The sequence below is a fragment of the Macaca nemestrina genome, chromosome 1 (genome assembly GCF_043159975.1).
Source record: "Macaca nemestrina isolate mMacNem1 chromosome 1, mMacNem.hap1, whole genome shotgun sequence".
Classification (NCBI taxonomy): Eukaryota; Metazoa; Chordata; class Mammalia; order Primates; family Cercopithecidae; genus Macaca; species Macaca nemestrina.
Genome location: NC_092125.1, coordinates 216,444,343 through 216,467,245, shown reverse-complemented (window position 1 = coordinate 216,467,245; position 22,903 = coordinate 216,444,343). Strand labels below are relative to the sequence as shown.

Here is a 22,903-nt window from a genome sequence, read left to right as displayed (position 1 = left end):
AGGTGCAGCCAGGAGGACTGGGATTACAGGCATGTACCACCATGCCTGGCTAATTTTTGTATTTTTGGTAGAGACAGGGTTTCACCATATTGGCTAGGCTGGTCTCAAACTCCTGTCCTCAAGTGATCCACCCACCTTAACCTTTAACCTTCCACAGTTCTGGGATTACAGGCGTAAGCTACCATGTCCTGCCTAAGAGAAACTTATTTCTCACAGTTCTCAAGGCTGGGAGATCCAAGATGAGGGCGCCAGCAGATTAGTGTCTGATGAGGGTTCGTTTCCTGATCATAGATGGCGCCTTCTCACTGGGTCCTTACGTGGTGGAAAGGGCAGAGGAGCTCTCTAGAGCCTCTTCTATATGGGCAGTAATCCCACCCATGGGGGCTCTGCTCTTAAGACCTAATCACCTCTCCAAAGGCCCCACCGCCTGATACGACCACCTTGGGGGTGAGGATTTGAACACATGGACTTTTCTTTGTCAGGGGAACACAGACATTCACACCACAGCGGTTGGAGACTTGAACTTATGCCTCTGAGTGTGCCGAGGGCTACTGCTCTCTTTCTTTTTATAAAGTGGTGACTAAACAGGCAAGAGTTGAGGTGACCGTATGCCACAGCAAGCCTGTGATGTAGGCGAATGTCTACATGCAAGTCCTCTGCTTCCAGGTGGTCTGGTTGAAACAATAGAAGCTTTGCAGGTAGACGTAGTCTAAGATCCCAGCCCCCACTCATTAGCTGAGTGATTTTTGGGTAAGTAATTGAACCTTTGTGAGGCTGTTTCCCCACTGTGAATGGGGGTAACAACACCCGCCTCCGGTGTGTTCCTGCGAAATTAAATGTGCAGGCTGGGCTTGTTGGCTCACTCCCAGCACTGTGGGAGGCCAAGGTGGGCAGATGACCTGAGATCAGGAGTTTGAGACCAGCTTGGCTAACACGGCAAAACCCTGTCTCTACTAAAATACAAAAATTAGCTGGGCGTAGTGGCGCATGCCTGTAGTCCCAGCTACTCGGGGCTGAGATGGGAGAATTGCTTAAATCGAGGAGGTAGAGGTTGCAGTGAGCTGAGATCGTGCCACTGCACTCCAGTCTGAGTGACCAGTGAGACTCAAAAAAAAAAAAAAAGAAAGAAACGTGCAATTACATGTGAAGCAGAGCAAGCAGCGCATAGCGGATGCTTTGTAACGGTCACTGTTTGTCATGGTCACATATCAGAGCAAAGAGGACCTGTGGCCGGGAGACTGTCCAGCCAACCTCTTCCAAGCTCATGTCTGTTCCAGCTGGAACAGTTTGGTTCCATCTGAATAATTCTGAGCAACTGATGCGGCGCCTTCAGGATGTTTCTGTGTTGAGGAGGTGGCGACTCAGCGAAGCAGCTGTAGAAATCGGGGTTCAGGTGGCTCCCATCAGCCCATCACCCACCTTCCTGGTCCAGAGCAGCCCTGTCCTCTCTTGGCCTTTACTTCCTGTCACTGGTGAAAAGTGTTTCCCCAGGACTGAATGTGCTGCCTTCCTTGCCCTAGGGTGACACTGCTGACTTCTGGCTGTGAGCTGACACTTGCTCCTCTAATAGGGCAGGTGACTTAGACCTGCACCACCCAGTCCAGTGGCCACTAGTCATGTGTAGCTATTTAAAATTAAATTACTTGAAATCAAATAGAATTAAAAATTAAGTTCCTTAGTCCCACTAGCCACATGTCAGGTGTTCAATAACCATGTGGCTGGCGGCTGCTGCACCGGATGGGACAGGCAGGAAAATTCTCGCCACCACCATCACTCTGTTTATTATCTGAGAGGCAGTGGAGGGTGGTATTCAGAGCTCAGCTTGGGAGCCAGGCAAGCTGGCCTCATGGTCTAGCCCTGCCACTCCCTGGCAGAGTGATCTTGGGCCGGGTCCTCTACTTGCCTGCAGAATACAGAAGATGCCAGGATCCCATTTGGTGCTGGGAAGGTGAGGCAGAGGGCCTGGCTCACAGAAGGTGCTCAACAGCGGAGATCCCTCCTCGCAGCCTCCTCCCCTCCCTCTTCCCCTGCACCGTCCTGCTCTTCATCTGCTAAGGGCTCGGGTGCCAGGAAGTTCAAGTTGATTCTTTGGCAATGGCGCTGCTCTCTTCACAGTCTAAGGCCTCTGCCCTCTCAGTTGGCATAAGTGGTCTTTGATCTTTGTTTTATTTTATTTTTTTTGAACCTGGACTTAAAAAAAATTCACGTTAGAATAGCTGTAGATTTTCAGAGATGTTCTGAAGATGGTACATAGAGCTCCACATAACCCTCATCCAGCTTCCCTGCTATGAGCATCTCACATGGCTTTGGCACAGTTGTCAAAGCTGAGACCTACGTTGGCACATTACCATTGACTAAACAGACTTTGTGTGGATTTCATCAGTTTTCCCACTTATGTTCATTTTTTGACCCAGGATCCAATCCAGGATCCCACATCGCACTTTACTGTCATGTCTCTGTAGCCCTCTCCGGCCCGCGGCAGTTTCTCGGTCTTTCCTTGATTTCTGTGACCTTGAGACTATTGAGGAGTGATGTTCAGGCACGGCGGCTCACGCCTGTAATCCCAGCACTTTGGGGGGCTGAGGTGGGTGGATCACTTGAGGTCAGGAGCTCGAGACCAGCCTGGCCAACATGGTGAAACCCAGTCTCTACCAAAAGTGCAAAAATTAGCTGGGTGTGGTGGCGCGTGCCTGTAATTCCAGCTACTCGGGAGACTGAGGTGGGAGGATTGCTTGAACCCAGGAGGCAGAGGTTGCAGTGAGTCAAGATTGCACTACTGCCCTGAAGCCTGGGTGACAGAGCAAGACTCTGTCTCAAAAAAAAAAAAAAAAAAAAAAAAAAAAAAAAATAGTCTTGAGGAGTAATGCCAGGTATTCGGTACAATGTTCCCCACTCTGGTTTTGTCTGATGTTTTCTCCATGATTAGACTGGGGTTATGGGTTTTGGATAAAAACACCACGGAGGTGAAGTACCCATTTCATGACGTCATATCAGGACACATGGCACCTGAGTGGTGTCGCTACAGATGCTCACCTGGGTCTCTTGGTTCAGGACGTGTCTGCTGGGCTTCTCTGCTGTTTCCCATTTGCATGTCTGCTCTGTGGAAGGGACTCACTGGGCCAGCCCCTCCTCAAGTGTGCGTGAGGGACTAAGCTCTACCTCCCACGTATAGTCTTTTGAAGCTTTGCAATTCCTTGTTTCTTTTTCCTTTTTTTTTTTTTTCTGATGGAGTGTCGTTTTGTCACCCAGGCTGGAGCACAGTGGCATTATCTTGGCTCACTGCAACCTCCCTCTTCTGGGTTCAAGTGATTCTTGTGCATCAGCCTCCTGAGTAGCTGGGGCTACAGGTGCACACCACCACGCCTGGCCAATTTTTGTATTTTTAGTAGAGAAGGAGTTTCACCATGTTGGCCAGGCTGGTCTTGAGCTCCTGACCTCTAGTGATCCACCTGCCTGGGCCTCCCAAAGTGCTGTGATTACAGGTGTGAGCCACTGTGCCCGGCCAAGTCCTTGTTTCTTGTAAGAGGCAGGGATCCCCCAGCCTGCCCCTTCTGTTGTATGTGGGAGAGTGGAGAGATGGAGGTTCCCTTTGAGTCTGCACTGGCGAGAGACGAGACAGTCCCCTTGCGGAGAGTGCTAAGTGGTTATCGCTGTGAACGCAGTTGATCTTTATGCTCTCGTGAAGTGCCAGCCCAGCCTTGTGCGTGCCTTCTAAAGATGAGGACCCTGGGGGCTTGTCTGAGGCCACCTCCGCCTCGGGTCTCCCCAGTAGCCTGGCCCTCAGCCCACTTTTGCCCATCATGTCCTGCTGACCAGGTGAGGGTCTGCCAGAGGCTTCCAGGGGCCACCTCTGGACACCTCTGCAGTGCCGTCTCTTGCCCGCAGGGTGCTGGCCTGGGTGAGCAATGGGGATGGAGCGGATGCAGCCTTCTCCGGGGCCCGGCACTCCAGCTGGAAGCGGAAGAGTTCCCGTCGCAGTAAGTCTCCCCTCCGGCCCGCCACCCACCCCGGGTAGCTAGCTCCGGGATATCCTAGTCTTCCCTAACCCAAGAGAGCTGATGTGGGTTCCTGTGAGCCCAGGGTTCATCCTCACTGGGGGCTGCTGTGGCCCCGGAGGACCAACCACTGCCCACAAGAGCCGAGGTCCAGGGTCAGCTGACACACCCAGTTTTTCATCTGCTCCTCAAATACTTACAAAGCTCCCACAACAAGCCAGGGCGGCTCAGTGGTGTTCATGCCCTGGGGACCAGGATGAGGTCCCTCTGTTAACAGAACCAGACACTTTGCCATGGGAAGGTGCCTGCCCAGATGAGCCCTGCAGATAGAGAAGGAGGCAGCAGGGGTGGGGGAAAGAGGGTCCCAGACAGAGGGGCCAGCTTGTGCAAGGGCCTGAGGGCAGGAGGACACCTGGCTCCTGGGAAGCAGCAAGGGCACCATCTGTGGGGTGTGGGGGAGCATTACAGGGTGAGGTGTGGCTGCGGGCCCTGCAGCTCCTCAGGGCCTCAGAGGCTGTGCTTAAGGTTCTCAAGGAAATAGGAAGCCACAGAAGGAAGGCCAGTGATGTGGCTGCCTTTGCCTTTCCGTCCCCTTGTACTGGGGTGGGGGCAGTGTAGGAGACCGGGTGGGGAGGGGTGGAGCCTGCTGGGAGGCTATCATGGTCTTGTAGGACGGGAAGTCTGAGGGTGGGAACTAGGGGCCTAGAGAGATGTGGGCAGGCCTGGGAGCTGGTGTGGGAGGAAGAGGGGGCTCTGACAGGGCTCTAGGGGCCCCAGGACCTAGGGAAGCATCACAGACCAGTGGGTCTTGTGACTTCTTCCTGGAAGGCCTGTGGGTCGAGGACCGGCTCCCATCATGGGTGGGGGCTGGTTTTCCAAATCCTAGCACTGCTCAGTGATGAGGGGCTAGCCCCAGGGTCCTGGGTGACTGAGGATGCTAGGGCAAGGGCACAGGTGCTGGATTGCATCGTGCTCCCTGCAGGGGCCGGGAGAAGCTGTCCATTAGCCAGATGGGCAGGCCTGTGGGCAGCAGGGAGCCAGGTGGGCACCTTGGAGGAGGTGGTGGGCGGGGAGAAACGGGGAGCCAGCATCCCCTGAGAGCAGCTGGCGAGGCTGAGGGCTGGACTGGGCTGGCAGAAAGGAGGGTGCTGCGTGCCACCAGCTGGTGCAGTCCTGATGTCATCTGCAACACCTCTGGCCAGGCTGCCACAGCCCGTGTTGGTGCTCTGTCTCCCCCCTTCCCTCGCAGTCGACCGGTTCACTTTCCCCGCCCTGGAAGAGGATGTGATTTATGACGACGTCCCCTGCGAGAGCCCAGATGCACATCAGCCCGGTATGGTGTCTGCAGTGCTTTCCCCGTTTCTCTTGGGGACAGGGGAGGGAGGCGGGGACCGGGGAGGGTCGTCTCCTTCTGTTTCCTTCTATCCCCACCTGGCCCTGTGCCCCTCCTTCTTGTGTTTAGAAACAACTGTAGTCATCAGGGATAATCTGGAGATGGCTGAGGGCGTGGCCAGCGGGGCTGGGCAGGGCATGGGCATCATGGGCAGGGCCATGCTCCGAATGTGGGTCCCTGGGCAGGTCATCACCTTTTCAAGCCTTGATTCCTCCCTCAGGAAAATGGGGCCATACTCCCGGCTTTCCAGGGCCATTGGGGAAGAAGACAGCCTGTTGTACTCAAAGGGTAAAGCAGATAAAGCTTTGCAAAGCCCTGCGCCCTGCTCTGGGTTGAGGGCTGAGGTGGGCGGGCAAGCAGGCGGTTGTGGCCACAGAGGGAGATGGGGCGGGACTAGGGCGAGTCTTGCTGGAACTCACCTGATGGGAGAGAGGACTGTTCAATGACAATTAACAGGAAGAGCCATCTTTGCTTGAACACGTTAGGCCAAGCATATTTTCAATCATGTAACGGCTTCAAGACTTTGATTTGGGATGTTACGTCCTTATTTTACAGACAAGGGAACGGCAAAGGCAGGGCTAGGATTTGAATGTGGGTTATTCTGACCCTAAGTGCAATGCTCTGTCCCCTACCTCAGGAGGATTTGAGTGACATTTTATGACAGATGAGGCACATTTGATCCCACTGATCCCACGACCCCATGAGGTCAGCAGGGCCAGGCTTATCTATGGCTCCCGTGATAAAGAGGTTAAACCACCAGCCCCAGAGCACACAGCCAGGATTCGAACAGACGACTTCTTTTCCTACTATGCGATTCCTCCTGTTTTCAGGGGCTCTCCATCCAACGGGGAAGCACAGCCCCTGCCTGCTTTTGAGGAGCTCCAAGTCTGATGGAGAGGCTCTAACCATCCTTGAGCAGCACAAAGCGCAATGGGAGAGACACACAGACAACATGGCAAGGCCCGAGGGCCCCAGAGCCACACTCCTGACTCCTGTCTCAGAAACGGGGACAGATGGGCCAAGGATATGCTTTAGCAAGCCTGGGATGTGCTTGGAGCACATTTTCCTGTTTGTAGGATTCCCACTGTATTGGGAGGCAAAGGAGTCTTAGGAAAGTCCCAGAGCTGGGAGGTCTGAGCGGCTGAGGGGCCTCAGTTGTTGTTTAACCCATTTGGCCTACTTCCCACCTGAATTCAATCAAGCCACTAAGTCCCTGGCCCCAGTCTTCACGGTCCTCAGGGTCTGGGAGGATGTGGCATGTTCATGGCCTGGGTGTCACACAGCCTGTGTTTGCGCCCTAGCTCTGAGCCTGCAGATGAGGACCACAATACCCACTCCAGGATCCCCACGTGCTGGGCTGTGGGAGGATCAAGTGTGACAAGGCTGCAAAGAGCTCAGTGCAGGGCTGGCTCTTGGAGACGCTCTTCACACAGGGCCATTGTGGCTGTTGTTAGTGTTATGCCTGCCGAGGGTCCCAGCACTGGCCTGCCTGGGGCTGATGTGGGCTCAGCAGGAGCTCGGAGAGGAGGTCGTTACCCGAGGGACAGGCTGTATGCAACAGTGGGCACACGCAGCCCTGTGTTTGAATCCCGGCTCTGCCATTGATTTGGGCACAGGGCTTTGTGCCTTTGTGCCTTGGCTTCTTCATATAAAGCAGGAAAATCCCCAGCTCACAGGCCTTTGGGGAGGGTCACACAGGGTCCTGGCCAATCTCTCTGGGCCTCAGTTGACCCATCTGTAAAACTGGGGCAATAATAGCCAGTCCTAGGGTGGTAGTGTGGATTCCATGAGGTAATTGATGAGGACACTGAGCAGGAAGCATGAGGGGACCGTTATGTGGTCCCTGAAAGCTAAGGAGTTGGTCCTCGGGCGGTGCATAGGCACAAGAGTTCTGTGACTTTGTCTCCACTGGAGAGGATATTTCTGTATGTGTAGATGGTAGAGACTTCAATGGAAGGTGGTGTGGAGCCCCAGCCCCACTCACTGTGTTACTGTGGCCAGCCACGTCTCTCCCATCTGTCTAACAGGAGTGATCTTTCACACCCTGCTGTCTGCACAGGGCCGCTGGGAGCCGCCGTGGCACACTGAGGATGGAGGTGGTCAGGTGCACAGCTCAGCCCTGTGGAGGCGTGGACCTGCCACGTGCTGCCGGGGTTCCTCCTCAGGGCTACCCCGAGAACTCTGCCTCTTTGGTCACTAGTCGAGGGGCCTCCACTGCAGTAATGGGACAATCAGCTTGGCTTTCTGAAGGTCACAGCTGCTTCACTCTCTAAAGACATCAGTTACCATTATCTTTTGCTTAAAAATAACCTCATGTTCCCTCCTGGTTCTGGGATCCATCTCCCACTAAGCTTTGGCACATCTGTTTTGTTCTTTGGCTGGCACTCTTGCCCCCAACCCCTCACACCCCAGCTTTCCTGTGGGGTGAAGCTCGGGGGCCCTGGGTCTATGGACTGACACCCAAGCTCCCCCAGCCACCATGAGTGACGGCCTGCTGCTCTCAGCTGAGTGCATGCTATGTGCCAGGCACTTTGCCAAGAGCCTGTTGGCTGTTTTATTTGCTCGATCTGTCCGCTTATTATTAGCCCCATTTTGCAGAGAGGTATCCGATGACCAAAGCTCACAGTTTTTTGGCATAGTCATTTCTGAGCAGATTTCTTTTCTTCTTCTTCTTCTTTTTTTTTGAGATGTTGTCTCTGTCACCCAGGGTGGAGTTCAGTGGCACGATCTTGGCTCACTGTAGCCTCCGCCTCCCGGGTTCAAGTGATTCTCCTGCCTCAGCTTCCTAAGTAGCTGGGACTACAGGTGCATACCACCACACCTGGCTAGTTTTTGTATTTTTAGTAGAGACGGGGTTTCACTGTGTTGGCCAGGCTGGTCTCAAACTCCTGACCTCAGGCGATCTACCCATCTCAGCCTCCCAAAGTGGTGGGATTACAGGTAGGAGCCACCACGACCGGTCAGATTCCTTTTTTTTTTTAAAAAAAAAACCTTTCCCAATGCTATATTTCTTCTGTGATGACAAAAGCATTTTCATCTTCATGTACATTTTGGTGTCCGACCCCACTTCCGTGAGGTCTGCGGTTCTCCAAGTAACAGATGACAAAATGAAACCCAGAGGGGCAAAGGGCCTTGCCCAAGATCCCCCAGTGACAGCTGGGGCTGGGGCCACGTGTTCTGGCCTCGGGACAGTGGCTTTCCCACCTCAGGCTTCAAGCGGCATCTCATAGCCCAATTGAATGGGCCCCATGAGTGCCCTGGCCCTTGTGGGACCTGTCCCTCCAGACGATGTGACTCAGCTTTTTGTCCCCAAGTTTTCAGTCCAAGGCATTTCCCGTGGGCTTAGGAAGGAAAGGAGCTCCTGGACTCTGGGCCAGCTGCGCCCCCTACTGGAAGATCTCGGGCTGCACGTGAACTCAGATTTGGGGTGAGGGACTCTGAGGCCCCAACAATCTCTGTTTCATTCGTGAGGATGCTGAGGGCCTGAGCCAGGACTTGGCTCTGGGTCTTCTCTTTTCCAGTAAGAAACAGGTCACGTGTGATGGCTCGGCTGGGTGCGGTGGCTCACACCTGTAACCCTGGCACTTTGGGAGGCGGTGGCAGGAGGATCACTTGAGCCCAGGAGCTCAAGACCAGCCTGGGCAACATAACAAGACTCCATCTCCACAAAAAAAATTTAAAAATAGCTGGGTGTGATGGTTCACACCTGTAGTCCCAGCTACCCGGGAGACTGAGATGGATCACTTGAGCCCAGGAGTTTGAGGCCACAGTGAGCTGTGATTGCACCACTGCACTCCAGCCTGGGTGAGACAATGAGACCCTGTCTCTAGAAAAAAAAAAACATTGCCAAGGAGGCCCAGAATGAGAGCTGGGACCATACAAAAGCAGTGCTGGGAGCAAAAGGAAGTGAGTGGGCCCATGCGCAGCTGACGTGTTTCTTGTGTTTTCCCCATTTTCTCAGGCCCTCCTTACCCTACGAGGGGGAAGATGTATTATCATCTTCGTTTCATGGTTGAGGAAGTAGAGCTGGAGCCCCAGGGCCCCCACGTTCTCCCTGACCCCGCCTCACCCCACCTGTGTTCAGAAATTGGGTCTGAGGCTGGAAGTCTGGTAGGCTTGGCCTCAGGGCCTGGGCTCACCGGCTGCCGCTTGGCCAGCAGGGGCAGAGAGGAACCTGCTCTACGAGGATGCGCACAGGGCTGGGGCCCCTCGGCAGGCGGAGGACCTAGGCTGGAGCTCCAGTGAGTTCGAGAGCTACAGCGAGGACTCAGGGGAGGAGGCCAAGCCGGAGGTCGAGCCCACCAAGCACCGAGTGTCCTTCCAGCCCAAGGTGAGGGGACCGGGGGTGTCTCTCACTTCACTCAGGGCATGGAGACCCCTTCAGGGAGGGAGGGAGCAGGGTGGTGAGGGCCAGGCCCAGGACTCACGTCTGGGTCCCAGGGATTCCCAGGAATGTGTGGTGAGAAGGGAGCCAGAAGCCCAGGTCATCCTGAAACAGGAGGTGGCCCACAGACATTGCTGTTGGCAGCCGTAAGCCCGGGATGGGCATGGCTGGTACCTGGCACAGGTGCTTCCCCCATCCCCTTGCTATAGCAGACCTGGTCGATTGATCCTCATGCTCACGGGCTCAGACTGGGCTTCAGAGTCCTCTCAACGCCGCACTCCAGGTAGCCCAGCAACTTGCTTAGAGGTGGAGCCGGGATCAGATCCACTTGCTCTCCCCGCCCTCTGGGACTGATGCTTGGGGACAGTCCAGGCCTCAGCCCGCACAGTCCTCTCTGCTCTGCGGAGTGGACAGTGGGGGCTGCTGTGGCTCAGCCAGAGCGACATGGAAGGCTTCTCTCCGGGGCCTCACACAGTGCCATCCATGCATTCGGCTTTCCTGGTGTTTCTGCCTGGAGCAGGGGCCATTCTGCTTATTTCCTGGAGGGGAGCCCCTGAGGCTGCGAGGAGGACAGGTCATCTGGTTCCTCCTTTCCCGTGGCACCCATGCTCCTTCCCTGTGTTCTGCAGAAGCCACCAAGAGGCAGTGTCTGTCCGTGCTGAGATTTGCAGTTTCATGGGGACAGCTTCTTATAGGCCCTGACTAAGCAGAGGGGATAGGGCCCCTCTGCTCCTTTTATTTTATTTTTTTTATTATTTATTCTTTTGAGACAGAGTCTCACTCTTTCACCCAGGATGGAGTACAGTGGCATTATCTCGGCTCACTGCAACTACTGCTTCCCAGGTTCAAGCAATTTTCTGCCTCAGCCTCCTGGGTAGCTGGGATTGCAGGCATGCACCATCATGCCTGGCTAATTTTTATATTTTTGTAGAGATGGAGTTTCGCCAGGTTGCCCAGGCTGGTCTCAAACTCCTGGCCTCAAGTGATCCACCTGCCTCGGCCTCCCAAAGTGCTGGGATTACAGGTGTGAGCCACCGTACCCAGCCTCAAGTTCCTTTTAAAAGATGTAGCAGGGCAGGAGAGCTCCACCTGGGGCCATTCCTTCATGGGCAGGGTAGGGACAAGAGAGGGGACTTTCCCGGTGCTTCCCACCTTTTCTGGGTTTGGGGATCCACTCTGGGAGAGGCATGCTGGCTGGAGGAACACCAACACCTGAGTCCTCAGGCAGCCGTTCTTCAGACCAAGATGGGCTCCCTGAGTCCTGAGCAAGCCTGGGACTTTCCAGGGATGGGCCTCCAAGGCTGGGCTGTGGGAAACAGCCTTAATGTTTTGCTAGCCAAAAAGCAAAGCATTTACAACACCTACTGTCTGCCTAGTCCATTTCTTCAGTTGTGGGATGAGATACATTGGAACAGGAAGACCTGATCTGTACTCAGTGAACCTTTACGGTCCACAGGAGACACTGAATGGGAAACAATTTGTCAAAATGAAGACAAAATGCTGGTCATCATGATCAGTGTGGTACAATTTTCAAAAATAAACTATCATGCCCTTCAAAACAAAATGAAGACAAAAATGCCTTTATATAAACTTGAGCCTGTGTCCAGCCTGGCTGTGTGCCTGATAGGGGTAGGGACTGATGTGACCAATCAGAGGAGGCCTCTGAGAGTGGTGAGTTGGAGCTGGGCTTAGGAGCCAGAGGAGATGGGACAGGTGATCCAGCCTGCAGGAGCAGCCTAGGCAGAAGCCCAGGAATAGCTTGTAGCTTCTTCCTGCAGTTCAGAAGGGGCAGCATGCACTGCTTTAGGGAAGGGGGCTTTGGTTATGAAGCCCCCACTCCCCCCAGTAGCCTTTCCCTATGGCAGGACTGGAGTGTCCCAGCCCTGCTCTGGGCAGTGACCAGTTTGGGACTCTCGAGTCCTGGCCTAGCCTTTTAGCCTCAGCCTCTGGCGTTCCTTCTTTCCCATGGTAGCCCCGGCCCTCTTGCTGGGACTGGGAGGATACCATGCGTTTCTCTCAGAGGGAAGGAGGGATGACGATGCTGAATTCAGGCTTTCCAGTGGTGGTCTTCATTCTTCCACAGGCATCAGAATCACATGGGTAACTGATTGAATCACAGATGCCAGGGCCTCACCAGGTACTCTGATTCAGAGTTTGGGTGGGGCTCGATAATCTGCCTTTTAAGCAGCTCTCTGCCCCCAGGGAGTACAAGGGGCTCACAGAGTACTCCAAGAAATGCTGGGCCATGCTCACCATGGCCTGGCCCTGGGAATGGGGCCTCTGGGGGCTGCCTGTGAGCTTGTGTCCCTCACACTCTCAAGCTGGAGGCTTTGGACCCTTCCTCAGCAGACAAACTATTTTGCACAGTTGTTAGGATTTCTAACCATTTGGAGTTTTTCTCTGGCCATGGCCAAGGCCCACCTGCTCCCTGATCAGCAGGCTCCTAGGGAGACAGGAGGTTGTGGAGGGCTTTTCCTCAGGTACCCACTTCTGCCAGGGACTCTACTGAGCCTGCCTGTGGTGCTTTACCCTCCTGAGCCGCTTGGGACGCACTTGCTCACCCGCTGGCATTGCAGCAGCTGCATGTTTTAGAGCCACTGCTGCTTGGCTATGTGTTATATGTGCTGCGGGCATAGGACAGCAGGGATCTGGGGATGTGTTTTGTCCTGTTCTTGGAGTCTGACCATTGCCAGGCACCCTGCCCAGCTGCAAGAGAACTAATGGAACCCCTTCTTCAGATATCCGTAGAGGCCATCCCTAGGCAGGTGGACTCTTGCCAAAAAAAGTGACCATGGGATCTGTAGAAGGGCACAGACCCAAGTGGAAGCAACTACCTCATCCTGTTATGTGAACAAGTGGTCCTGCTGGTGCCAGTCTGGGGTCTGTGGTTTTTTTTTTTTTTTTTTTTTTCCCAGTTGTGGGATGGATTGCATTGAACTGTTCCACTCTCCAGCAGTGACCTCTTTGAAATCAAGGTCTCTGATCCAGCTGGACGGGGACTGGGCAGAACTCGTGGATTCATTACAGAAATGCCAGCCCTGGCCTAGCCTGCTCCACCCCCTGCTCTGATCTGGCCAACTCAGCAAGTGGCCTCTGATCCTGACATTTCCTTGTTCTTCTGACCCTGAAAGAAGGGAGGGAGCACCAGAAGACCCAGGGACTTTCTGATTTTATTGTGTGAAACTATTTTATAGATGAACATGACTCAGGTCAAACCCCAAACTCCCCAGTTTTTTGGGAGTCTGGGTAGGTCTCAGAGAGACCCCTGTCTTGCATACTTCTTTGCATGACAATAGTGAACATTTGCCTAGAATGGTGCACTTTACAAAGCAGTGCCATTTACCCTAAGTGGTACCCTAAGTGGTCAGTATTATTGTTGCTAAGATTCTCATTTTGTTGATCAGAAAACCTGTGTGAAGCTCAGAGAGATTTAAATGATGTAGAATGCAACACCACATTTGCCTCATCTGTCTGTATGTCCATCCATCCATCCATCCATCCATCCATCCATCCATCCATCCATCCATCCACTCATCCATTCACCCACCCAACAAATATTGAACACTTGCAATTTGAAAGATAATAATGGCTTCCATTTTTTGAATACTTAATAAGCTCTCGTCTCTCAGCTTTGCATGTACATTTAATTTTCTCAACAACCCTATGCAGAGGCTATTATTATGGCCACTTTACCAGTGAGGAAGTTGCAACTCAGAGAGGTAGAGACTTTTCCAGCTAGTAAGCAGGGAGCCATGATTTGAAGTAGGCCTAATTGCCTCTTGATCCTTGTATCTGCTTCTCTAGAAATAGCACCTGTCTTGGTCTTTTGTGCACTTTACCAAATATCACTGTTGCTCATATGGTTCATGCATTTGAATATCTATCTGTTCTTCTGTCCATCCACCTGTTTTCCCATCTGTTTGTCCATCCATCCATCCTCCAGATAGTCTGTAAGCTGAGCATCCATTCTTCCATCCAGTTGCCCATCCCCCTCCCTCCCTTTACCTTTCACTCATCCTCCCTCCATTCATCCTCCAGCAGTGTGCCAGAGGCAGCTAGTGTCAGCTCACAAGAACTCAGGAACCAGTTATGAGCATCTCTTTACAAATTCCCATTCAGTGATGTCAATTTGATAGCTTGAAATTGTTAGAAGTATTCACACCATGGAAATGCTTCAAAGCAGGGCCCTTTTCCTGGAGAACTGGTTGTTAAATATTTGCCAGCACAACACTGCCTAAATCCATTCTCCTATCCATCCATCCATCCATCCATCCATCCATCCATCCATCCATCCATCCATCCATCCATCCTCTTATTCCTTCATCTGACTCTCTCTTCATCCATCCATCTGTCCATTTGCCCAGCTATATAGTCACCTAACCAAATTTATCCATTTGCTCATCCATCTGTTTATCTGTCCATCCATTCATTCATCCATTTATTTATCCATCCATCCATCCCTCTATGAGCCTGTTCATCTACCCATCCACCTGCCTGTCTGTTGCCCATCCATCTGCCAAACCCTCCCTCTACCCATCCATTCATCTTTCTGTGGATTTGCCCACTTATCCATTTATCCCCCGACCTCATTCCATCCATCCATCCACCTGCCGTCTGTCCATGTCACAAACTTACCAAGAAGCTCCTATGTTACAAGCCCTGTGCTGGGCCACGGGGCTGGGGAGAAGACACAGTCCTTGCCCTCAGAACATTTTCCCATTTCCCTAAAATAGGAGGCCTGGGTTTGGTCCCCTCCCACCTCTCCACCCCAGCAGCCCAGATTCCCTGCTGCAGAGACCCGGCCCCCAGCTGCCTGGCGTGGTGGGGTTGGACACAGCTGGAGCAGATTCCAAGCAGGATCTGGCTGGACTGCTGCCTGGGACCTGGGGTGCCGCATCCCGCCTGCCCGAGCTGTCCATCCGCACTTTACCTGAGTCTCCTTTCTCCCCTGTTGTCTGTGTTTTGTCTCCTCCCTGTCCCGCCTGCTCCTCTCACCTGCTCTCCTTCTGCCTGGCCGCTTGGGGCTCCAGCTTTCTCCAGACCTGACTAGGCTAAAGGAGAGATACGCCAGGACTAAGAGAGACATCTTGGCTTTGAGAGTTGGGGGGAGAGACATGCAGGAGCTGAAGCACAAGTACGATTGTAAGGTATTGTCTGTCTGTCTTCTCAAGTCCTGGATGGGAGCTGTTTCCGGCTGCAGCTACCTCCAGGGGCCTTTCCTGCTGCCCTGGTACCACGAAGCCTCCCAGGCCCACTCTGAGTCCCAGGGCTGTCCTGAGACCTGGACCCTGGCCACCCTCTCGTCTGTGCTGGAACTGGCAGATGCCTTAAGCCACGTGTTCCCTTCCATGTTCTCGCCCCTATCTTTCTCGCCACCCGCAAGTGAAACCCTGATAGTCCACGAGAATTCCCAGGAGGGTTTTCAAACTTCAGGACCCTTGGAATCACCTGGGGTGCTGTGTTAAAAATGCAGGTTCCTGAGCTCCAGCCCCAAGGGTGCCACTTCTGTAGGTCTGGGACGAGGCTGAGGAATCTGCACATTTCATAATCTGCACAGTTGGGGTTACACGTTGAAAAACGTGAATGTCGGTGACATTGGATGTTCCTATCTCTCCACACTGTTCAGAGGAATCCAGGATAAGGAAGTGTGTAGGAGAAATCACAGTACTTTCTTCAACTTTTGGATAATGATGGTGTCAACAACAGTAGCTTCCCTTAACTGAGCACCAGCTGTGTGTCTTGGCTGAAGGCATGGACTGTCGAGGTCTGTGGGCCTGGTTTGAATCCCAATCTCACCACTTCCTCATGGTGTGATCCTGAGCAGGCCCCTTGGCCTCTCTGAGCCTTGGTTTCCTTGCCTTTGAAATGGGGGCATGCACAGTACCGGCCCCCAGGGTGGCTGTGAGGGTGGATGGTCAGGCCTGTTGGGTGTGTGGTGCTGTGCTGGGTCTAGGAGCTCAGTGGACAGTGGCTGTTGTTATCTACGCACCTGACCGCCCTGTCCTTGTGGCACTCTGGGCAGTAGCTGCCTTTCTGCATCTTTTAGTGTCAAGTAACCGGCTAGTGGCCACACCAGTGGTCAGCTAGACCAGAGCTGGGATTCCAACTCGGGTCTGCGGCGTGCCGGAGCCCAAACATCCTCCATCCTGCAGTGCTGCCCACTTTATTGGAATGTGAAGCCTTCCAGGAGGAGGAGAGCAGACCCCTTACAGTTTACAAGATCTTTCACAGATACCCCCTAGAGGGCTGTAACCCAGGGTAGGGGTGGCTCTAACCTCTCAGGGAGCCAAGGCTGAGAGAGGGGCCCGGAGCTAGCGAAGGGCAGAGTCTAAGACCGGGCATTTCGCCTGGTGTGGCCACACACTGTGGGAAGGGGTGGATTCGGCAGGTTTACTCAGGGACACTTTCTAGGGTGTTGGCCTGTTCTTTTTTGCCCAGGAAAATGCCAGGAGAATGGCCTCAGATGATCCCCTGAAAGACCACTTGTGGGGCTCACGACAGCACCATTGATGGCTTTCTGCCAGGACAGAAACTGGATTCTGGAACAGAGGTTTCGGGTCTCTGAGGGTGTAACCCCTCCTCCCGCTCCCCCAACAAGAAGATGAGCGTCTGTGCCATCCATTTCATTAGATTCTCAAAGGCTCTGTGACCACTCCCCCTGCCCAACCCCAGAAAAGGCCAAGCACAACTGCTCTAGGATTGTCCCGTAGAAATGCAGGGCAGGCAGGGAACTTCCTTCTTTTTCCCTGCTGCTGGTTCCTTCCACAAAGTCAGCCTCGTTCCTTAAAAGCCATCACCCCTGCTTCCCCGTGCACAGCACCTGGTGGCTTTTCAGCAACCCTTCCTTGCCCAGACCCCCAAGAAGTACTTGGATACTTAAGTGGGGACCAAGGGATTATTGGAGGTGATAGAGCGGAGACCAGAGACACGCTCCCCACCTTCAGTAGAGAGTTTTAGGAAGGAGAAGGTTTTCTTAGGACTGCACTGTCCATTATGATAGCCATGTGGCTCTTTAAATGGAAATTAACTAAAATTAAATATACTTAGAAATTTGGGTCCTTCCTCGCACCAGCACATTTCAAGTGCTCCATGGTCACATGGGGCCTGTGGCTTCCATTTTGGACAGGGCAGATACAGGTGTTTCTGTCATGGCAGAGCCTTCTCTCGGCTGGTGCTGCTGTGTGTTGGAGAAGATGCAGGGGCCGGGGCTGGGGCTTGGGAGGACAAAGGACTGGCTGAGGGGACGGCAGCTCTGTCTCAGGCCTGGGCTCCCCCATCGCCCCGGATGCCCACTTCTCCCTCCTGGGCACACGCTCTCCTTACTTCTCACATTCTGCTTAGCTTGCTACGCTCGTGTCCATGGCTCCCCCCCCCACCGCCAGGGGAAGCTGCCTCTTCTTTCTGGCAACTTCAGCCTTTTCTCCTTTTCCCAGACAGTGGCTCAGTAAGAAACCTGACTGTTTTGGGGGAGGCAAGGGACGGGTCCCTCACCTGGGTTTGGCTGATGGGATGGGGGTGTGCACACACCTCCTTTAGTTGCTCCTAAGGTCATGTTCGACATCGTGGGGTGCATTTTGCTGCTCAGGGAGCTTTCCCAGACCCGGAATGTTTGGTGCTCACAGACCCTGACAAGGATAGGTATTGCTGTTCCTCAGTTTTGCCTGGGGAAATGGAGGCTCAGTGACGTTCAGTGACATGCCCAGAGTCATGCCACTGGGGGGTGGCCCAGGGCTCCAGGTCTCCAGCACCCCTTGCCACACTCCTCGCCAGGTCACATCATCTCCTAGATTTGAAATCTGTTCACATAGTCTGTCCCGAAGGGAAAAAAATCAGTTATGGCCCCCTCTTGCCCATAAAGAGGGAGATCCCTGGGCATGAACGCACCTTCTCACCCCCGCTGGCGTCCTTGGCCTCTGCTCACTGACCTGGGAGGAAAGGGTCTGGGTGGTTCTGACCTCTGCAGGCTGAGGCCCGGGGAGGCGGGTGGCCCTCGGTGGCAGGCATCCCAGGCCGTCCTTTCCCTGATGAGCCTCTCTACCTTTGCTCAGATGACCCAGCTCATGAAGGCCGCCAAAAGCGGGACCAAGGATGGGCTGGAGAAGACGCGGATGGCCGTCATGCGTAAAGTCTCCTTCCTGCACAGGAAGGACGTCCTCGGTGAGGCGCTGCCCGAGCGGGAGGGTCTGGTGCTCAGCTCTGGGCTGCGGGTCGGGAGGGTGGGATTTTGCTTTACACCCCAGTGGTCATGCTGGGTGGGTACCACTTGGCGTATGGCTTCCTCTGGCGGTGGGGGTTGGGGGCTGAGTCCCAAATATCCTGGTAGGTCCCAGTGTGCCTCCCCTTCCTCTGGCAGGCATGGCCTGTCTCTTCTGGGAGAGCTGGGCCTCTCCCTTCAGCGTCCCTGTTGCTTTTGTCACAGCTGTCTTGGCTTCCTGCCCCCTGTGCTGTCTGGCTCACCTGTCCTCATCTTTTTTGTTCCTGTTCCCTCCTTCCTTTATCCATCCACCCATCTCTCCAACCAGCTGACATTTACTGAATCCTACTAAGCGCCACAGCCGGCGCTGCATGCAGGGACCCAGGGTGCATGTATCAGCAGTGCCTCCGGGGCCAGCTGGTGGCACAGCGTGGGAGACAGACACGGACGTGGGAAATGACAGGACAGGTTGACAAGTGGTCCACTGGGGTGCCCTGGGGGCATGGAGAAAATGAGGATGGACTTGGGGGATGGAAGATCAGGGAAGGAGGAGGCACAGGTCACCAGGTGGAGCAGAGTGGGTGCTCTGGGAAGAGGAGCAAGCGGGTGTGCAGAGCCCCGGATGTGGGAAAGTACGAGATGTTCCAGAGGTGCTCCTAGTCAGCACCAATTGAGTATTTATTGTGTGCCAGGTGCTCTCCTATGAGCCTGCAGTTCCTCACTTAATCCTTATCCTCACCACACAAGGTGCAGAGAACTCTCACATTCCCATGCAGCAGATGAGGGAATAGGCACAGAGAGGTTGTGACAGGGCTGAGGACACACAGGCCTGGAAGGGATAGAGGAGGCCTCAGGTGGCGGGAGTGAGGGCAGGCGTGATAGGTTAGGGTCTGGTCAGTACAGGCTCTGTCGGCCTTGCTGGGCATTTGCCTTTGGTCTTAAGGACGCTGGAAGGTCAGTAGAAGGTTTTACACAGAAGTGTCCCATGGTTAGATTTCAATTGGTCATTCATGCGACAAGTTTTATTAAGCATTTACTATGTGCTAGGAACTGTCCTAAAGCCTTGGGACACAGCTGTGAACATGAATCTTGCCCCTGTTCCCCCGAACCCCCCTTCAGGTGCCTACCCTCGCTCCTGGTCCCCACCAGGCTCTGGTCCATTCCTCCAGAGAATGTCTAGGTCAGGGCCCCTGATGTGTTCCCAGGCATTGGTGGGACAGGGCCAAGTGAGACCAGCCCCTGCTGCTCACCTCACATCTTTGGAGGCGACAGACAAGGAGACAAAGAATCCCAGTACAGTGGGATTACAGCTGATGGAATTCTGGGGGTGCCAGTTCTCCTTGGAAGGAGGTAGGCTTTGTCTCCTGCCCGTCCTCAGCACATGGTCTGGTGCAGCGGAAGGAACACAGGCCTCAAGCCAGGCAGAACTTTGAGAGCCTGTGTCCTCCTGGAAAATGTAGTTTCACCTCCCTGTGCCTCGGTTTCCTCATCCGTACAGTGGCGTGGCTGTCTCTCTTGTAGGGCTGTGGTGAGGATGTCCGAGGTAGTATGGGGACAGAGAGAGTCCTGTGTAGCAGACGTTATTCTTGGTGGGCAGTCAGTCCCTTAGTGGAGGCGTTTGGTGCTAGGACGGCCTCGTGCTGGCTTGCTCAGACCCTGGCTCTGTGGCCTTCTGGCCGTGTCACCTTGCACTTTTTCCCCTTTTGGGGCAGCAGACTGTAAATGAGTTTTCATCTGTAAAATGGGTTGAGCCCCACCCGTGTACTTGGTGCGGTGATAAACCAGGTAGGTGTGTGCAGGCCTGGTACAGGCGGGTGCTCAGTGATTGTCCATGTTCCCTCTGCATTTCGGGGAGCACTGACCCTTGATGAGGGAGGGAGCAGGCCAAGTGGCCATTCTAAACTCATTGAGATGGTCCTAAGAAAGGACAGCGTGGCCAGGCCAGCTGGCTGGGAGCTCTTCCTGGGTCACCCTCCCAACCCCAGGCTGGCCAGGGCTCTCCTCAGGCCTCCCCACCCCGCCCATGAGCCCAGCGCCTTCCTGAAGTGACCCTCCCCGCAGAGGCGATATTAATAGCCGTGGCAGGGCTCGGATCACAGGCCAAGAATGTTACCCAGCAGCTCGTGGGGGAAGAGGAAGCTGCGAGGCCGGCTGGGGTGGGTGCGGAGTGATGCCCGGGGCGTGATGTGGGCCCAGCAGGAGGGCCTGCACCACCCCCACCCCAACGCCGTCATCCGCTGTCCCTCCTCCTCTTCCTCCTCTGTCTCCTGCTCAGGTAAGGGCCTACTGGGGTGTCCCTGCCCCCTCCCACCCCTGGGATCGCTGCCGCTTCTTCTTTCCTCCCCAGCTTCCTCACAGCTCCCATTCACTGCTGCCCACAGCCGCCGCTGGAGTCAGAGCCCCTCAGCAGCTGGGGTCCCATCTCCCAGCACCTGTACCTTGCTCTGGTGGGGGCTGGAACCCTCTCTGGAGCCTCCCTCACTGTCTGACCTCCTCCCACTCTCAGAGGCCTGGGCCTTTGTCCATCTCATTCCGTCCTCCGTCCGAGGTCCAGCTCCACTCACGCCCAGGATTCCCTGTCAGGCTCCTGTTGAACATTTTCCCTTTAGCTCTGCATTTTTCATTTAGAAATGAAAGTGCCAAACCACGCTGCCCTGTTCTTCTCGGGGCTTATTTTCTTCCCCGTTTTAGACTTCCAGAAGAAAACTATTTTTAGTTCCTAGTGATGGGGACACGGGCGACTGGCCTTCGCCAGGCCAGAGCGGGCGGGCCTGAGCAGGGACAGTGGCTTCTGGCAGCGTGGATGCCGAGAGCCCGGGCCCTGCAGGATGTGGCTTTGGTTTCTGCCTGTTTACCCTCTCGCTCACTCACTCACAATTGTTCACTGATGGACTGTTCCAGGCCCTGGGACGTAGCAGGGAACTCCTGAGAAGGAGCAACCGGGCGGCTGTAACCCCACGGGGCCCCAGGAGCTGCTCGTGCCCTAGGACCCGGGTCCAAGGCTGGTCTAGGGGGGCTCTCAGCTCCTGAGGCCTGCGAAGGGTGTGCTGTCCCTGCCTTAGCTGTGTCATCGGCCCATCTGACTTTCCAGGTGACTCGGAGGAGGAGGATATGGGGCTCCTGGAGGTCAGCGTTTCGGACATCAAGCCCCCAGCCCCAGAGCTGGGCCCCATGCCAGAGGGCCTGAGCCCTCAGCAGGTCTGTGGGGGAGTGGGGCAGGCGGAGGTCTGCAGGGGCAGGGGTGGCTTGGGGCTTCCAGCCTGTTCTCTGGGGCCCTGCTGGTCTGGATCTCACAGGGGATGTGATGACTGGGGGCTCTTGGCAGAGCCCAGCTGGGCGGGAGCCTCCTGGGTTCTCTCCTCAGCCACTGCACAGGCTTCCCACTTTCTACCCCCGGGTTCTCTCCTCAGCCACTGCACAGGCTTCCCACTTTCTACCCCATGTGCTCTGTGCTGTTGGTTTTAGGGGGTGGGCTCCCAGCATCTAGAGTGCTTGCCTCCTCCCACTCCATGCCACGCAGAGCTGTCCTGTTGGCTGTTTCTGACTAAGGTGTCATTTGAAGAATAAGATGGGAAAACAGACTCAGGGGAGGCTGCAGGTGTGTAGGTGCCCAGCCCCTGCCATCTGTCCACTGGTCCTCACCCTGGGCCTCAGTGCTGCCACGAGCTCCTACCAGAAACTGAGGCTCTTTAAGAATGGCTTTCTTGGCCGGGTGCAGTGGCTCACGCCTGTAACCCCAACACTTTGGGAGGGTGAGATGGGTGGATCAACTGAGGTCAGGAATTCGAGACCATCCTGGCCAACATGGTGAAACCCCGTTTCTAATAAAAATACAAAAAAAAAAAAATTAGATGGGCATGGTGGTGCATGCTTGTAGTCTCAGCTATTCAGGAAGTTGACGCAGGAGAATCACTTGAACCCAGAAGGCAGAGGTTGCAGTGAGCCGAGATCGCACCACTGCGCTCCAGCGTGGCGACAGAGGGAGCGAGACTCCATCTCAAAAAAAAAAAAAGGCTTTCTTATTGTAGAGCATCATGCTGAGGCTGGGCGGCTTTGCTCTGGGATCTCAGCCCAGTCACGTTTTCCTTTCGCTATCTGCGTTTTGCCAGCTGTGAAACAGGGTGCGAGATCCCTGGTTCCTCTGGCTGTGAGGCCACTGAGCGGGATGTGTCAGGGCAGATAGCTCAATGGAAGGGATTTCCCATTTTTTTGGTCAGCAGAAAATCCTGACGCTTGGCCCTTTTTGAAAATCAGGAAGATAGAGCCACCAGGCTCCTGCTGGCAGCAGCTGGCCAGAGCAGAGCTGGGGCAGGCGGCTCCCTTCTCAGGACACTTACTCTCCCATTCATGGCAGTCCACCTGCCTCCCTCATGGACAGTACCTGCCCGGCCCAGCATGGCATTTGAGATGGTGAAGCCCCAGCTATGAGAGCCCGAGAGACCAGACCTGCAGCTCAAAATCCGGGCCTCCCACTCCTGCTCGTGCTGCCCGGGACTCCGTCCTCCTGGTGCTGCCCCTGGGCCTTTCCCCTGAGCCCTGTGCAATTTCTGGATCAGGCAATGTCAGTTACTCTGGGCCAGCAGCTCTCAACCAAGGGTGATTTTTGCCCCCCAGGAGATATTTGGCAACATTTGAAGACAATTTTGGTTGTCATCACTTGGGTTGCTACTGGCATCTGATGGGTAGAGGCCAGGGAAGCTGCTGAACATCCTGCAAGGCATGGGACAGCCCCACCACGGGGAGTTACACGGCCCCAAATGTCCTTGTGCTCTGCTCTGGGTGCTGCTTGAATACCTGGGAATTGTTGGCAATGGATCGACAATGGGGCAGGGGTCTTGCCATCTGCTGAGACTGTGTGGCCAGGCCATGGTCAGGCCTGGCTGCAGGCAGGGCAGTGGAAGATGGGAGAAGAGCCTGCTGGAGGCAGGAGGAGGCAG

The 22,903-nt window shown here is 54.7% G+C and overlaps 1 protein-coding gene across 13 annotated transcripts in view; it reads left to right on the top strand.

Moving 5' to 3' along the window:
* The window catches only part of LOC105483137 (Rho guanine nucleotide exchange factor 10 like), a 180,456-nt gene that overhangs the window by 80,057 nt on the left and 77,496 nt on the right, over nt 1–22,903 (top strand). For 4 of the 13 annotated variants that reach the window (XM_071099483.1, XM_071099492.1, XM_071099475.1 and 1 more), the window contains exons 5-10: nt 3,886–3,977; nt 5,245–5,328; nt 9,546–9,718; nt 14,803–14,919; nt 17,821–17,929; nt 21,058–21,164. In XM_071099483.1, the coding sequence (XP_070955584.1) occupies nt 3,886–3,977; nt 5,245–5,328; nt 9,546–9,718; nt 14,803–14,919; nt 17,821–17,929; nt 21,058–21,164 (682 nt within the window). Of the gene's footprint in view, nt 1–3,885; nt 3,978–5,244; nt 5,329–9,545; nt 9,719–14,802; nt 14,920–17,820; nt 17,930–18,028; nt 20,242–21,057; nt 21,165–22,903 lie in introns of those variants that run through there. The other 9 variants (XM_071099494.1, XM_071099489.1, XM_011743816.3 and 6 more) reach the window with 5 other exon arrangements.